We start from the raw sequence: 17,206 nt of genomic DNA, 5'->3' as shown, positions 1-17,206 counted from the left end.
TTCAAACTTCTAAGACCATCTGGTCTTCTGTTGGGTGAATCAGCTTGTCTCTCACCAGCACTCTCCTTCCCCCTTCTCTAGGCACTTAGGTTTCCTTCTGCTAAATCAGTCTCCACTTCTCTGTGTACTGTTTAACCTCAGCTACTCTAACATGGATAGATCCAGTCTTGATCCAGGCCGTGGGACCCGGGATAAAAGAAAACAGCTAGCTGCTCAGGGAATTAGTTCTAAGTTTCACCAGGAGGCAAAAGGACATGAGACTGCTCCTTCAGTTAAGATAAAAAACAAAACCAAACAGAGAAAAGTAATCATGGATGAGCTCTGGCAGCCAGCAAAAAAAAAAAAAGACTATAATATATAATATAAAATTGAGCTAAATTAAACTAACCCAGAGGATAAGGAATCCTTATATGCCAAGGGTTACTTATATTCCTATGCACTACTGTTTGTTTTAATAATCCATGACTCCAGTATACACAGTTCTAATATCTCATGAACCATTTGAGTTCTGATGTATCAGTACCTGCACTAATATGTGATCTCTCCCTAAACAATCACTAAAGAAATATTCTGCATTAAAACAATTCTTAAATTTCCAATAATAAATTCATAAGTTTTGAATCTGAAAATGGGCAACTCTACAAGGAAGCTATAAAACGATCTAGACAAGGATCTCTGCAGAAGAACCTGACAACATCATGGCTGCCAATATCACAAAAAGAAAAATAACCAAACATCGTGTTTCTTCTAATGGAAGTATATGATATCACCTAGGAAAAATCTTTTCAAAGAAACCGAACCTGAATCTGATCAAGCCTCTAGATTGAGTTACAAATTCATAGAAAATACAGAGAATAGAGAAGCATTTTCACTCTATCACAGGGATGCAATAAACAAACTCTATAGGACAAACAGGGCAGTTCTTCAACAAATAAAAAGTGGAATAAAAGCCTATAGATTAAAAGATTCTTAGAAGGTATATCAACCACTTGCAATGTGGTCCTTATTTGGAGTCCAATTCAAACAAACTCTTTCAAAAATTATGACATTTATGAGACAACTAGAAATGTGAACACTTGTAGATAGATGATGATTTAAGAATTTAACGTTAGTTTATTATGGGTGTAATAATGATATTGAGGTAATGTAAAAAAAATCTCTAATTTTTATATATGTGCACCAAAATATTTATGGATAAAATGAATAAGGTGTTTGGGATTTGCTTCACAATAACATAAGAAGAGAAAGCAGCTGAATTGGCTGAAATAAGCCAATGAGTTTCTCATGAGCTGATGACTGAGTGATGGGAACAGGGTTCACTATACTATTCTGTTTATTTTGGGAAATGTTTGAAATTCTCCATTAGCAAAAGTTAATATGAAAACACTTTTTAAAAATAAAGAATTCTAAGCAATCAGGGTTGGAGTCAAAAGTTGTGGCTGAAGTTACCAAAAGCCAAAGTGCTACCTAAGTGCAGCCCTGCTAAGGACATAGAAGGCCTGATTTTGGCTTTAACCTAATGTGGATTTAACTGCATGTTAGTCTAGAATTTCATGGTCTTCTGATCCAGAAAAAAATAGCACTTCCACCCCAACTAATGCAACAGCTCTCTCTGCATCATCCCCAGTTGCTCATTGAGGCTCTGCTTGTACCCTAACCTCATGGTGATAAAGAAATTTGAAGTTTTTGATGGAAATCATTTGCTATGACAATGCTATAACAAAAGCAATCAGTATAATCATTTATTTCCTTGCTTCCCTGACATGGTACATATTATCGATACAGAGAAATTCTTCTTAGTAAAACCAAGGTTCCTTTCATTACTTAGGTTCACCCTACATGTACTTGTAGCTGTTAAATAAAGAGTATGGAAGTTTCCATTATTCATGTATTTATTTATTCATTAAACAAATACTTATTAAAGGTCTGCTATGTTTCAGGCACTGTTCAATGCATTGGAGAGACAGGCATGAATGAAAATAAAGCCCCTCCCCTCTAGGGCCTTACATATTAGTGGCAGGATCAGAAAAACTGATAATAAAAGAAATTAAATAATGCAATATCAGGTGGTCATAAATGCTCTGAAAACAAGCAAAAAAAACAAAAATGCAGCAGGGAAGAGCCTGCTGGGAAGGGGAAGGAGTTGTTGATGTTTTGGGTCATGTGGTCAGGGAAGGCTGCTCTGAGCAAGGGACAACTGAGCAGAGATCTGAATAAGGCAAGGGAGGGAGGCTGGCCGAGGTCCCGGGGAGAACATTCCAGGCAGAGCTGGGAATACACCTGACCAGTGTGGCTGGGGCACAGCAGGGGGCGGGGGGGGTGGGTGGGACGTGAGAGGGGTAGGAATTAAGATCAGAATGGAGCATAAAGAGTGGAGGAGTGGAGACAGGCTTGGGAAAGGGTTAAATAATGGCCCTGAGGTATCTGATTTTTCAAAGAGCACATGCCAATAAAGGCTGATGAAAAGATGAAGGTGATATGCAAAAGAAACATAATTTAAAAAAATCAGAATAAGGAACAAAAGCATGAGATCATGAACGTTCTGTGTGTGTGTATGTAAGAGAGAAAGAGAGCTAGGTTTTTTTCATTTTATTATAAGGATTTCTAATGATAATATTCCAAGTTTGAATGAGGCATTTTGGGGCTTCAAATCAGTAATGGCTGAAATGGTGACAAGACTGAAAATGAACAAATGCTAAGATCATAAATAGGACTGCTGTTCATTTCCCTCTACTACTTCTATCTAACAAAGCTCTTTAATAAATAGAACCTTTTCAGCAACACAAAAGAAAAAATCTATGGAATGAAGAGTGGTTGCCAAAAATTAATACTGGGTATGAAATATGGTGTCAAGTTAGTCAATGCATAGCAAAAGCACTAGGAGCACAAACAAAAAGGCGGGAGGGGGCTCCAAGTGAAAAATATTTCATCCACTTCCTCAAAAAGATCTCCAGCAGATCTGCTTTCTTTAATGAGCTCCCATTCCAGAAGGGCCCTGAAGTGTCTTCCTCATAGCGTAAAAAGCAAGCTCTTAGGTCCAGGGTCACTAGCTCAAATGCCTCCAGCGTTCAGCTTGATAAAGCACCCACAAGAAGTGGGCCAGGGGAAGTCAGCAGGGAGGAGAGACGGCTGTGGGCTGCTGAAGAGTGTGAGTGGCTTGTGAATGAGCAGCCACAGCTCAGCACCAGGTCATTGCAGCCATGCGGGAAGATGGGTCCAGACAGCCAGTGCACCCCAATTTCCCAAGAGAAGACAGACATTTATGTTTTTTAAATGTGACATGTCACAGTGTTAAGATGTTGGCACTAAATTAAAAAAACATATACAGTGTTATCCAAATAAAACCTCTTAGCAGGCTACATGAGCCCACGGCCTGCAGTTTGTGACCTGTGATTTCAATTTTCACGTGCTCTCTTGCCCAGAAGGGGCCTTCCTTCTCTGCTCAAGAAGGCAGCAGGTTCCTGGCATGAAGAGGTCCTGCTGATTCCAAGCACTCATATCTTTCAACTCCCATCACAGAAATATACAATAATCACTGACAGAGCCTCAGCTCTTTACTCTGCCTTCTAAAAGTACGTCCTCAAACCCTGCTTTTCATTACACTAGGTGGTTTGTACCATCTTTTATAGACAACATTATCAGTAACAGAGTGTAATAAAAATTAATAAAGAATTTATAGAGCATCTTTCTACATCTATATAAGATAATTAAGTGGAAAATAATCTTACTCTTCTTTTATAAACGAAGATGACATAATGTGGCATAATGAAGGTGGATCTATGACCAAAATGCAGTTCATTTAATTTTTATTTGAATAACATCATCAGAATGTCCCTACTATACCGACAGCAGATAGACGCACACCTTATCTTTGAGAATGGATTTTGTTTGTTCTTGAACACAGTAGATGGTTAATAAATATTTGTTTTGCTTTTGTATGATTATGTTAATGCACTGCATTAATAGTTGAGGTCTATGTAAGGAGGCACCAAAGTCTAGAATAGTCCCTGCTCCCAACAGGCACACAATATTCATTGATTGGCTGAATATATCTGTTAAAAACTGACAATATGTCCCCTGGTTTCCTTAACTGTACAATGGGTAGCTGAACAAAACCAAGAGACATGTACGTCTTTTAACAGCAGAATCCTTTTCATAAATAAAATCTTATGTAGAATTCTAAGATATCAAACAGATAAAAGTGGTCCTACTCTGGTTAAAGGAGGGAGGGACGAGTACAAGAAGTAGAAATTTTAATCTTCTCTTCCCCTTTTCCTATTCCCTCCCTCTCTTTCTCTCGTTCTTACTCCACTCTCTGCCTCCAACCCCAGGACACCTTAAGGCACATCCCAGGAGAATCCTCTGTCCAGAGGGTGAGAACTTCTTGACTAGGTCATCTTTAATTCCCCTTAATTCTTAGTTCTAACATTCTTTGAGTCTATTCCAGGTAATGACATGAGCAAACCTCTGTATCTAAACTGATTGTGTATTCTGATGGCTGTTCTATTTTCATTTTCTTTCCTCTTATGCAGCACTTAGAAGCCCACCTTTTGATTAGCTTTGATCTTTATAATTAACCTGAAAAGTCACATTAAATATTCTTTGCTCAGTTTTGTAAACCCTTTGGAGCAATAAAAAATTGTCTTTTTCTAAAATAATATAATTGATTCCTATATAAATTTAATCAACCATATGCATAATAGAACTACATGTTATAAGTAATAAATGATAATTACAATTCTTTGGCAAGAAAATCTTTAAAAACCTGTACTGTTTACATCTTACTTGTGACTTAGGTGGTTAAAACCCAAATCTTGTTTATTAGCACCAAATACCAGCTGAGGATATTTCTCCACCTTATCTTTCAAGTTTAGAAAACACAACAATGATGTATTTAGAAATGGTTGGGGACTATCAATAGATAGACAATAATCAGTAGAAAACTTCTTGAGTAACACAGGTCAGGCTGCTTATGTGACACAGGTCACCATAAATTAAAGGTTCCTCAGTTTACCACACTGCATACTTAAAAGAAATATATTACATTGACTATTACTATTATTTTTTTTTTACAAAAACTACTATGTCTGCTAATTATGTCTCAAATCTAAATACAAAGATCAAAACAAAGTTTTGTTTTTAAAATATAAATCAGCAATCTACCTGAAAGATCCTGAAATTCGGGCTTTTGACTGAAGATGAGGTAGTTAGTGGCAATGAAATGAAGTAGCCAGGTTGAAAGGCAATCAGAGTGATGAAACTGCAAGAAAAATGGAAAGTGAAACAATATTGAACACAAACGATCATCAATAGGAATGAACAGATTGAGGGAATGGTGTGGGAGAAATCAGGGAGAGCCCATATCCATGTTTAAGGTGTCATTTTATGATGCAGCCTTCAGCCTATTCTGGTACCAGAAAGGAAAAGGGAGTATTATTGACTAATAAAGCAGGATCTTGTTTTACAAGACCCTTCGTGTAAGTTGAAAATCATGAATAGCGAACCCCATTACTTAACAAGTATTTCTTACCACACATTTTTTTATAAATAAGGTAAATAAACACTCTAGCAACAGTAAGTAAACAAAATTAATCACAGAAATAATTTTTAAATAATTTTTTCAATTTTTAAAACTTTTAATTCTCTCTCTCTGCCTTTATTTTTTTCTGATTGCCAATCATGTATACCCGAATTTGTGGATGCTGAGTTTGTGTAAAACAATGGTCTTTAAATGGAAAAAAAAAAAAAAAATGCATCATTTAATGAGGAAACTAAAGAAACTTCCACCCCAAAAAAGGGAATGAGAACACGAGAAAATCAACAGTGGATAACAAGCTACTACTGCTAGAGCAGCAAAATGTCTTTAAGCATTGCTGCATCTGTGGTTAGACTTAATACAGACTATTTCAGTTTCTTGAGGATTTAATTTAAGCTTTTAATCTAATCTCATGGACTTCACTAACTGCACTTGGATTTGCATAGCAAAGATAAAATTATTAACTGCAATATACTGTTTTGTTTTGTTTTTTGGCTTTTATAAAAGGGGGTTTATTTGGTTATACAGTTACAGTCTTAAATTCATAATGTGTCCAAGGTAATGCATCAGCAATCGGGTACCTTCACTGGAGGATGGCCAATGGCATCTGGAAAACCTCTGTTAGCTGGGAAGGCACGTGGCTGATGTCTGCTCCAAAGTTCTGGGTTCAAAATGGCTTTCTCCCAGGATGTTCCTCTATAGCCTGCAGTTCCTCAAAAACGTCACTCAGTTGCTCTTGGGGCGTCTGTCCTCTCTTAGCTTCTCTGGAGCAAAAGTCTGCTTTCAATGGCTGTCTTCAAACTGTCTCTCATCTGCAGCTACTCTCTCAACTTCTACACATTCTTCAAAGTGTCCCTCTTGGCTGTAGCTCCTCTTCAGTTGCTCTTCAAAATGTCACTCACAGCTGCACTGAGTTCCTTCTGTTTGTCAGCTCATTTATATGGCTCCAGTGATTTAATTTAGACCCACCCTAAATGGGTGGGTTAACACCTCCATGGAAATTATCCAATCAGAATCAAATGTGAGGCACATTTCCATGGAAACACTCAAAGAGTTACAATCTAATCAATACTGATACCTCTTGCGCTGTTGCATCAAGCAGGAATTTCCAGCACAGGTCTCATTCTGAGTTTCGATAGCTGCTAACAGAAGGGAAACTCAGAGCAACCTGGCCGTGACATCATTGCCTTGGAGGCAATCCAGAGACACTGATCCATCCAACCACCCAATTCAGATTACAGTCACTTCCTGGCACATGGCTCTCCTATGAGAGTATACCAGTTAACAGCAACTGTTCAGATGAAAGTCTTTCCTAGGAATACTTGTACATTGAAACCCACATCCTTAGGTTGATGTTTCCTGTGAGAATAAGATTAAGTTTAGCTTTCACACAGGGTGGGGGCAGCTCAGGGGGGATGGCAGAGAGTTAAGAAGCCAAGCCACAGTCAGCGGCTGGTCCTTCGTTTATCTGCCCACTGTCCTTGCAAGGTGAAGACTCAGCGGTGGAGGCTTCTAAAATAGCCTCATAATTTGTTACCAACTAGCTCTGCAGTTAAGGAGCAAAGGAAAGAGGCCACTAAGCATAGGAGTGGTGTCAGTGCCTTGTATGGGCATAACCTTTACAGTCAGGGGTGGCGACTTGTTTCAAATGTTTCTTGTTTCAAATGTTTCAAATTTCCTCAAGTTAGTTAGGCTGTCAAATAGACTGTAACCTCTGGAGAATCCACCCAATGGAGAAACAGGGGAGGGACTTGCGTGTTAGGGAATAAATAGTGCTGTGTTCTAGTGTTCAGTGTGCCAACCACCCCATCTTGGTTGTGTGCCCGTTCTTGAAAGATCATGAATAAATTCTTTCCTTCTCCACAATTGGATGAGCATTTATTCCTTTTTAGATATGGTGCTTGTTTCTCACATTTCCTCCTCAAAATGTTTTTTGGTTTCCTCCACAGGTGAACTTATTTAGATATTGCCAAGGGTATGCCTTTGCAAGCCATAATCTTATCTCTGCTACACAGATCCAAGTGCAGTTAGTGAAGTCCATGAGTTTAGATTAAAAGCTTACACTAAATCCTGAAGCACCTTCAATAGTCTGTGTCTAACCATAGATGCAGCCATGCCTCTGCTTATTAAATAATCAACATGTAATGCTAAAGAAAGGGAGATTTGTGATCTCGAATCTTAAAGAAACTCAAGGATTTGCTCTTTTAAAAAGTTATAATGTGGGGCTATTTTAACACTAAAATTCACAGATCCCTCTTGTTTTCATTACATACAAAATAAGAATTTTTGAATTGGAAAGGACATTACAGTTCATCTAATGTTACATCACATTTTTTTTTTTAATTAAATTCAGTTTTATTGAAATACATTCACACACCATACAATCATCCATGATATACAATCCACTGTCCACAGTATGATAACATGGTTATGCGTTCATCACCACAATCTATCTCTGAACATTTTCCTTACGTCAGAAAGAACCAGAACAAGAATAAAAAATAAAAGTGAAAAAAAAAACCACCCAAATCATCCCTCCATCCCACCCCATTTGTCCTTTAGTTTTTTTTTTTTTTTTTTTTTAATCATTTTATTGAGATATATTCACATACCACGCAGTCATACAAAACAAATTGTACTTTCGATTGTTTACAGTACCATTACATAGTTGTACATTCATCACCTAAATCAATCCCTGACACCTTCATTAGCACACACACAAAAATAACAAGAATAATAATTAGAGTGAAAAAGAGCAATTGAAGTAAAAAAGAACACTGGGTACCTTTGTCTGTTTGTTTCCTTCCCCTACTTTTCTACACATCCATCCATAAACTAGACAAAGTGGAGTTTGGTCCTTATGGCTTTCCCAATCCCATTGTCACCCCTCATAAGCTACATTTTTATACAACTGTCTTCGAGATTCATGGGTTCTGGGTTGTAGTTTGATAGTTTCAGGTATCCACCACCAGCTACCCCAATTCTTTAGAACCTAAAAAGGGTTGTCTAAAGTGTGCATAAGAGTGCCCACCAGAGTGACCTCTCGGCTCCTTTTGGAATCTCTCTGCCACTGAAGCTTATTTCATTTCCTTTCACACCCCCCTTTTGGTCAAGAAGATGTTCTCCGTCCCACGGTGCCAGGTCTACGTTCCTCCCTGGGAGTCATATTCCACGTTGCCAGGGAGATTCACTTCCCTGGGTGTCTGATCCCACGTAGGGGGGAGGGCAGTGATTTCACCTTTCAAGTTGGCTTAGCCAGAGAGAGAGGGCCACATCTGAGCAACAAAGAGGCATTCAGGAGGAGACTCTTAGGCACAAATACAGGGAGGCCTAGCCTCTCCTTTGCAGCAACCGTCTTCCCAAGGGTAAAACTTATGGTAGAGGGCTCAACCCATCAAACCACCAGTCCCCTATGTCTGTGGTCATGTTAGCAACCATGGAGGTGGGGTAGGCGAATACCCCTGCATTCTCCACAGGCTCCTCAAGGGGGCACTACATCCTTTTTTTTTTTTTTTTTTTCCCCTTGTTTGTCTTTTTTCTTTTTTCTTTTTTTTTTTTTTTTTTTTTAAATTTCCCTTCTTTTTTCAAATCACCTGTATGAAAAAAAAAGTTAAAAAGAAAACAAACATACAATAAAAGAGCATTTCAAAGAGACCATAGCAAGGGAGTAAGAAAAAGACAACTAACCTAAGATAACTGCTTAACTTCCAACATGTTCCTACTTTACCCCAAGAAAGTTACATAATATAGCAACATTTCAGTGAACTTGTTCCTACTACAACCATCAGAAATTAACAGACCATAGTCATTTCTGGGCATCCCCAGAACGTTAAATAGCTTATCTGTTCTTCTTGGATTATTGTTCCCCCTTCCTTAATTGCTCTCTACTGCTAGTTCCCCTACATTCTACATTATAAACCATTTGTTTTACATTTTTCAAAGTTCACATTAGTGGTAGCATATAATATTTCTCTTTTTGTGCCTGGCTTATTTCGCTCAGCATTATGTCTTCAAGGTTCATCCATGTTGTCATATGTTTCACCAGATCGTTCCTTCTTACTGCCGCGTAGTATTCCATCGTGTGTATATACCACATTTTATTTATCCACTCATCTGTTGAAGGACATTTGGGTTGTTTCCATCTCTTGGCAATTGTGAATAATGCTGCTATGAACATTGGCGTGCAGATATCTGTTCGTGTCACTGCTTTCCGATCTTCCGGGTATATACCGAGGAGTGCAATCGCTGGATCGAATGGTAGCTCTATATCTAGTTTTCTAAGGAACTGCCAGACTGACTTCCAGAGTGGCTGAACCATTATACAGTCCCACCAACAATGAATAAGAGTTCCAATTTCTCCACATCCCCTCCAGCATTTGTAGTTTCCTGTTTGTTTAATGGCAGCCATTCTAACCGGTGTTAGATGGTATCTCATTGTGGTCTTAATTTGCATCTCTCTAATAGCTAGTGAAGCTGAACATTTTTTCATGTGTTTCTTGGCCATTTGTATTTCCTCTTCAGAGAACTGTCTTTTCATATCTTTTGCCCATTTTATAATTGGGCTGTCTGTACTATTGTCATTGAGTTGTAGGATTTCTTTGTATATGCAAGATATCAGTCTTTTGTCAGATACATGGTTTCCAAAAATTTTTTCCCATTGAGTTGGCTGCCTCTTTACCTTTTTGAGAAATTCCTTTGAGGTGCAGAAACTTCTAAGCTTGAGGAGTTCCCATTTATCTATTTTCTCTTTTGTTGCTTGTGCTTTGGGTGTAAAGTCTAGGAAGTGGCCGCCTAATACAAGGTCTTGAAGATGTTTTCCTACATTATCTTCTAGGAGTTTTATGGTACTTTCTTTTATATTGAGATCTTTGGTCCATTTTGAGTTAATTTTTGTGTAGGGGGTGAGGTAGGGGTCCTCTTTCATTCTTTTGGATATGGATATCCAACTCTCCCAGCCCCATTTGTTGAAAAGACCATTATGGCTCAGTTCGGTGACTTTGGGGGCCTTATCAAAGATCAGTCGGCCATAGATCTGAGGGTCTATCTCTGAATTCTCAATTCGATTCCATTGATCTATATGTCTATCTTTGTGCCAGTACCATGCTGTTTTGGCAACTGTGGCTTTATAATAAGCTTCAAAGTCAGGGAGTGTAAGTCCTCCCACTTCGTTTTTCTTTTTTAGAGTGTCTTTAGCAATTCGAGGCATCTTCCCTTTCCAAATAAATTTGATAACTAGCTTTTCCAAGTCTGCAAAGTAGGTTCTTGGAATTTTGATTGGGATTGCATTGAATCTGTAGATGAGTTTGGGTAGAATTGACATCTTAATGACATTTAGACTTCCTATCCATGAACATGGAATATTTTTCCATCTTTTAAGGTCCCCTTCTATTTCTTTTAGTAGAGTTATGTAGTTTTCTTTGTATAGGTCTTTTACATCTTTGGTTAAGTTGATTCCTAGGTACTTGATTTTTTTAGTTGCTATTGAAAATGGTATCTTTTTCTTGAGTGTCTCTTCAGTTTGTTCATTTCTAGCATATAGAAACATTTTTGACTTATGTGCATTAATCTTGTATCCCGCTACTTTGCTAAATTTGTTTATTAGCTCTAGTAGGTGTATCGTTGATTTCTCAGGGTTTTCTAGATATAAGATCATATCATCTGCAAACAATGACAGTTTTACTTCTTCTTTTCCAATTTGGATGCCTTTTATTTCTTTGTCTTGCCGGATTGCCCTGGCTAGCACTTCCAGCACAATGTTGAATAACAGTGGTGACAGCGGGCATCCTTGTCTTGTTCCTGATCTTAGAGGGAAGGCTTTCAGTCTCTCACCATTGAGTACTATGCTGGCTGTGGGTTTTTCATATATGCTCTTTATCATGTTGAGGAAGTTTCCTTCAATTCCTACCTTTTGAAGTGTTTTTATCAAAAAGGGATGTTGGATTTTGTCAAATGCTTTTTCAGCATCTATTGAGATGATCAATTGATTTTTCCCTTTCGAGTTTTTAATGTGTTGTAATACATTGATTGTTTTTCTGATGTTGAACCATCCTTGCATGCCTGGAATGAACCCCACTTGGTCATGGTGTATGATTTTTTTAATGTGTCTTTGGATTCGATTTGCAAGTATTTTGTTGAGGATTTTTGCATCTATATTCATTAGGGAGATTGGCCGGTAGTTTTCCTTTTTTGTAGCATCTTTGCCTGGTTTTGGTATTAGATTGATGTTAGCTTCATAAAATGAGTTAGGTAGTGTTCCATTTTTTTCAATGTTTTGAAAGAGTTTGAGTAAGATTGGTGTCAGTTCTTTCTGGAAAGTTTGGTAGAATTCCCCTGTGAAGCCATCTGGCCCTGGGCATTTATTTGTGGGAAGATTTTTGATGACTGATTGGATCTCTTTGCTTGTGATGGGTTGGTTGAGGTCTTCTATTTCTTCTCTGGTCAGTCTAGGTTGTTCATATGTTTCCAGGAAATTGTCCATTTCTTCTACATTATCCAGTTTGTTGCCATACAGTTGTTCATAATATCCTCTTATAATTTTTTTAATTTCTTCAGGAGCTGCAGTTATGTCACCTTTTTCATTCATTATTTTGTTTATATGGGTCTTCTCTCTTTTTGATTTTGTCAGTCTAGCTAGGGGCTTGTCAATCTTGTTGATCTTCTCAAAGAACCAACTTTTGGTGATATTTATCCTTTCTATTGTTTTTTTGTTCTCTATGTCATTTATTTCTGCTTTAATCCTTGTTATTTCTTTTCTTCTACTTGGTTTAGGATTGGTTTGCTGTTCATTTTCTAGCTTCTTCAGTTGATCCATTAGTTCTTTGATTTTGGCTCTTTCTTCCTTTTTAATATATGCGTTTAGTGCTATAAATTTCCCCCTTAGCACTGCTTTTGCTGCATCCCATAGGTTTTGGTATGTTGTGTTCTCATTTTCATTCATCTCTATATATTTAGCAATTTCTCTTGCTATTTCTTCTTTAACCCACTGATTGTTTAGGAGTGTGTTGTTTAACCTCCAGGTATTTGTGAATTTTCTAAGTCTCTGATGGTTATTGACTTCTAATTGTATTCCATTGTGGTCAGAGAATGTGCTTTGAATAATTTCAATCTTTTTAAATTTATTGAGGCTTGTTTTATGTCCCAGCATATGATCTATTCTGGAGAAAGTTCCGTGAGCACTAGAAAAGTATGTGTATCCTGGTGATTTGGGATGTAATGTCCTGTATATGTCTGTTAAATCTAATTCATTTATCAGATTGTTTAGGTTTTCAATTTCCTTATTGGTCTTCTGTCTGGTTGATCTATCTATAGGAGAGAGTGATGTGTTGAAGTCTCCCACAATTATTGTGGAAACATCAATTGCTTCCTTTAGTTTTGCCAATGTTTCTCTCATGTATTTTGTGGCACCTTGATTGGGTGCATAGACATTTACGATTGTTATTTCTTCTTGCTGAATTGCCCCTTTTATTAGTATGTAGTGGCCTTCTTTGTCTCTCAAAACATCCCTGCATTTGAAGTCTATTTTATCTGAGATTAATATTGCTACACCTGCTTTCTTTTGGCTGTAGCTTGCATGAAATATTTTTTTCCATCCATTCACTTTCAATTTCTTTGTGTCCCTGTGTCTAAGATGAGTCTCTTGTATGCAACATATTGATGGTTCATTTTTTTTGATCCATTCTGCGAATCTATATCTTTTAATTGGGGAGTTTAATCCATTTACATTCAACGTTAAAACCGTGAAGGCATTTCTTGAATCGGCCAACTTATCCTTTGGATTATGTTTGCCATATTTTTCCCTCTCTCTATTAATATCCTTTATTGTACCCATACCGAATCTCTTTAGTACTGAACCTTTCTCCAAGTCTCTCTGTCCTGTCTTTGTTTCTCTGTCTGTAGGGCTCCCTTTAGTATCTCCAGTAGGGCAGGTCTCTTGTTAGCAAATTCTCTCAGCATTTCTTTGTCTGTGAAAAATTTAAGCTCTCCCTCAAATTTGAAGGAGAGCTTTGCTGGATAAAGTATTCTTGGCTGGAAATTCCTCTCTCTCAGAATTTTAAATATATCGTGCCACTGCCTTCTCGCCTCCATGGTGGCTGCTGAGTAGTCACTACTTAGTCTTATGCTGTTTCCTTTGTATGTGGTGAATTGCTTTTCTCTTGCTGCTTTCAGAACTTGCTCCTTCTCTTCTATGTTTGACAGTGTGATCAGTATATGTCTCGGAGTGGGTTTTTTTGGATTTATTCTATTTGGAGTTCGCTGAGCATTTATGATTTGTGTATTTATGTTGTTTAGAAGATTTGGGAAGTTTTCCCCAACAATTTCTTTGAATACTCTTCCTAGACCTTTACCCTTTTCTTCCCCTTCTGGGACACCAATGAGTCTTATATTTGGACGTTTCATATTATCTATCATATCCCTGAGGTCCATTTCGAGTTTTTCAATTTTTTTCCCCATTCTTTCTTTTATGCTTTCATTTTCCATTCTGTCATCTTCCAGGTCACTGATTCGTTGTTCAACTTCCTCTAGTCTTGTACTATGAGTGTCCAGAATCTTTTTAATTTGGTCAACAGTTTCTTTAATTTCCATAAGATCATCCATTTTTTTATTTAGTCTTCCAATGTCTTCTTTATGCTCTTCTAGGGTCTTCTTGATTTCCTTCATATCCCGTACTAGGGTCTCATTGTTCATCTTTAGTTCTTTGAGTAGCTGCTCTAGGTGTGTCTCTTCTGGTCTTTTGATTTGGGTGCTTGGGCTTGGGTTATCCATATCGTCTGGTTTTTTCATATGCTTTATAATTTTCTGTTGTTTTTGGCCTCGTGGCATTTGCTGACCTTGATAGGGTTCTTTTAGGGTTTGTAGACCAGTTGAAGTCCTTATCTCTAATTTATCAGATCTACAGCTTCGTGGAGTACACTTTCTCTAACTAACCAGCAGGTGGCGTCCACGAGCCACCTGTTCTCCACAAGCCAGATCTCCCCTGCTTAGCCTTTTTGGTGAGTGGGGGAGTGAGTCTTGTGGGGCCCAATTGGTGTCCCAAGCTTGCGTGTGTAGTTGGTGTTGCCTGCCCTGTATGTGGGGCGTGTTTCTGGGCAGTCGGGGAGGGGGGGTGGCCCTAACAATCAAATCTCCCTGATCCTAGAGTTTTAAAGCTACTGCAATAGTCTAATCCTTCAGTTCAGTCCTGCCACAGTTTGTCTCTGCCACTGACCCACAAGTCTTTGGTATTGGCGTATGGCTCCTGAGACTTGCAAGTGGGCCCCTCTTCCAGGCTGTGCACCCCGGGTCCTCTGTTGAGGGATGACTGTGCTATGTCACAGGTGAGTGCCGTCCCCCCAGGGCAGTTCTGGGCTGCTGGGCTGTGTTGGGAGGCTCCCAGTCTGCTCAAATGATGGCTGAATGGGGCTCTGTTAATTCACACTGCTCCCCCTTCCCAGCTCTGGGACATTCAGCTGAGGTTGCAGGGAAGGCTAATGACCACGCCCAGTTTTGTGGTGTGTGCCTGTTATTTGAAGCACTTCCGTCACACTGGGTTGTCTGGGGCAGCTCTGGGCTATGGGGCTGGCGATGGGCAGGAGTGTTTCCTGTCCACCAGGATGGTGGCTGTGAGCGGACACCCCCCTTTTCTTGGGAAGTTGTGTTGTTTAGTGAATTTTCTCAGCCACTGGATTATTGCCTTTTGTCTCAGAGCTCTCTTAGTTCTGCTCTTGACTTGACGTGCTCAAATTTCAATTCTTTGAAGCTTTCTGTATTGAGCTTCTTAGAGTAATTGTTTTAGAAAAAGCAAAAAGGATTTAAAAAAAAAAAAAAAAAAAAAAAAGATAAAAAAAAAGGCCCTCCTCAGAGATCTAATGGGTTATTGAAATGCTAATAGACAAAGCAACCAGGGCCATTAAGGAAAGGTGCCCAGGGCAGAGAGATCAGCCTTGCTTCGGGATTTGCATATGCGCCTCAAGGCCTGATCTCCGCCCTTCCCCTTTCTGTGTTCACCAGAACTCCAAAAATCCTCTGCTTTTACTTTGGAGCTTCTCGTGTTGTTTTCCTTCTATGCCCGTCTCCTCTCTGCTGGGCTGGCTGCTCTCAGAGTCTCTGGTGTCTGGCCTCAGTCTATCTATGGTTGGAGTTTGAATCAGTAGAATGAGTTTCCTATAAGAGCAGCCACTGCAATTCTCCCTTCTCCTTCCTGGAGCTGACAGCCCCTCCTCCCCCGGGACTGAGCCTGGCAGGGAGGGGCGCGGGTCCCCTGGCCGCAAAAACTTACAGATTTCGCTGATCTCAGCAGTTCCACGTTTTCATGAGTGTTGTATGAAGTATGCCCAAAGACAGATTGCTCTGTGGTGTCCAGTCCACGCAGTTCCTGGCTTTTTACCTACTTTCCTGGAGGAGTAACTAAAACATACAGCTCACCAGTCTGCCATCTTGCCCCGCCTCCTACATCACATTTTAACAATCTTTTTTCCCCTTAGCCTTTAGCAGATAAATGTGAGTAACCTCAAGGGAATAGGGCCAGAGTGTATAGCATTTTAAAAGAAATCACCACCACTCTTAGATGATTAACCCAGAGCAGATAACCTAGCAACAGAAGGTCAGGCTATTGCCTAAGGGCTGTGACTTGGAAGAGAAGAGATCAGCAATAGCTTGTTATTCACCATTGATTCTCTTATGTTCTCACTCCCTTTTTGGCTTCCTCATTAAATGATGCTATTTAATTTTTATAGTAGGACTTTGTTTTACACAAACTCATCAAGCACGAATTCAGGTATAAGTGATTGGCAATCGAAAAAAATAAAAGCAGCAGGTTCAGTACAACGTCCATGGTGAGCCATGACTGCTGCAGGGAGCCCTACCACTGCCTGGAGGCAGGGAAAGCAATGACAGAATAACACAGGGTAGGGTGACCCATCTGGATAAACTTTCTACTCCAACAAATAAAAGAGGGTGGGAATGAGGAGATGGTACATTTTTCACGGCGGATCACATACGGGAGTTTGGGAAGATTTCAAGAAAGCAGACCTAGCTTCCTTACAGACCTAGCCCAGCCCTCAGCCAGATTCACGTTGTGGGGTCTTTGTTACAGCAGTTACTCGCACTTGAGGCAACTCCATCTGTTCCCTAGAATGAGTGGCAACACAATTCTTAAAAATAAATAGGGTCTGTATGCTTAGAAGAGGCCCAGAAGAAGCATAGCGTACTGCAGTGATTCTCAACCTCTAAATTCTACACGACTATGTCCCTGACACAGTGAAACATACCAAGAAAGGCATTTTGGAAGAATTAATGATGTGCACTGATATCTCCTAATACAACTTTGTACTTAGAACATGTTCATGAAATGAATGAATGAATGAATGAATGAGTGAACAAATGAGTTTAGCCTAATCATCTCTATTGGTATAGATGGATTCCTGCCATTTGTTCCTTTTAGGATCCCTAAGATGTGATCATTTTGGAAAAAGTCAGTGCAAATTATATTTTCTATAAATGCCTATGTGCCAAAATATAGCACCACACACAAGTGACTCTGCTAAGGGCCACCATTTAGTTGACAAAATTCCATATCCACAAATTTCACCTCCTCTTAGAAAGGAATTGCACAAAAACCCTAATGCTTCAAAATTACCTAGCTACAGAAACTGTTATGAAGCCACTTTAACATTACTCAGCCAAACTTCCAGA

General features: G+C 39.0%; 2 protein-coding genes across 2 annotated transcripts in view; one reads left to right on the top strand and one right to left on the bottom strand.

The window, feature by feature from the left end:
* Positions 1-17,206, bottom strand: part of RHOBTB3 (Rho related BTB domain containing 3) — a 71,328-nt gene that overhangs the window by 2,444 nt on the left and 51,678 nt on the right. Inside the window, 1 exon segment of the mRNA XM_037802229.1 lies at positions 5,164-5,260. Coding sequence (XP_037658157.1) covers positions 5,164-5,260 — 97 coding nt within the window.
* The window catches only part of GLRX (glutaredoxin), a 58,000-nt gene that overhangs the window by 35,071 nt on the left and 5,723 nt on the right, over positions 1-17,206 (top strand). The window lies entirely within an intron of this gene.

The sequence above is a fragment of the Choloepus didactylus genome, chromosome 13 (genome assembly GCF_015220235.1).
Source record: "Choloepus didactylus isolate mChoDid1 chromosome 13, mChoDid1.pri, whole genome shotgun sequence".
NCBI classification, from domain to species: domain Eukaryota; kingdom Metazoa; phylum Chordata; class Mammalia; order Pilosa; family Megalonychidae; genus Choloepus; species Choloepus didactylus.
The sequence above is the reverse complement of the archived record's forward strand: the minus strand, read 5'-3'. Positions and strand labels throughout refer to the sequence as shown.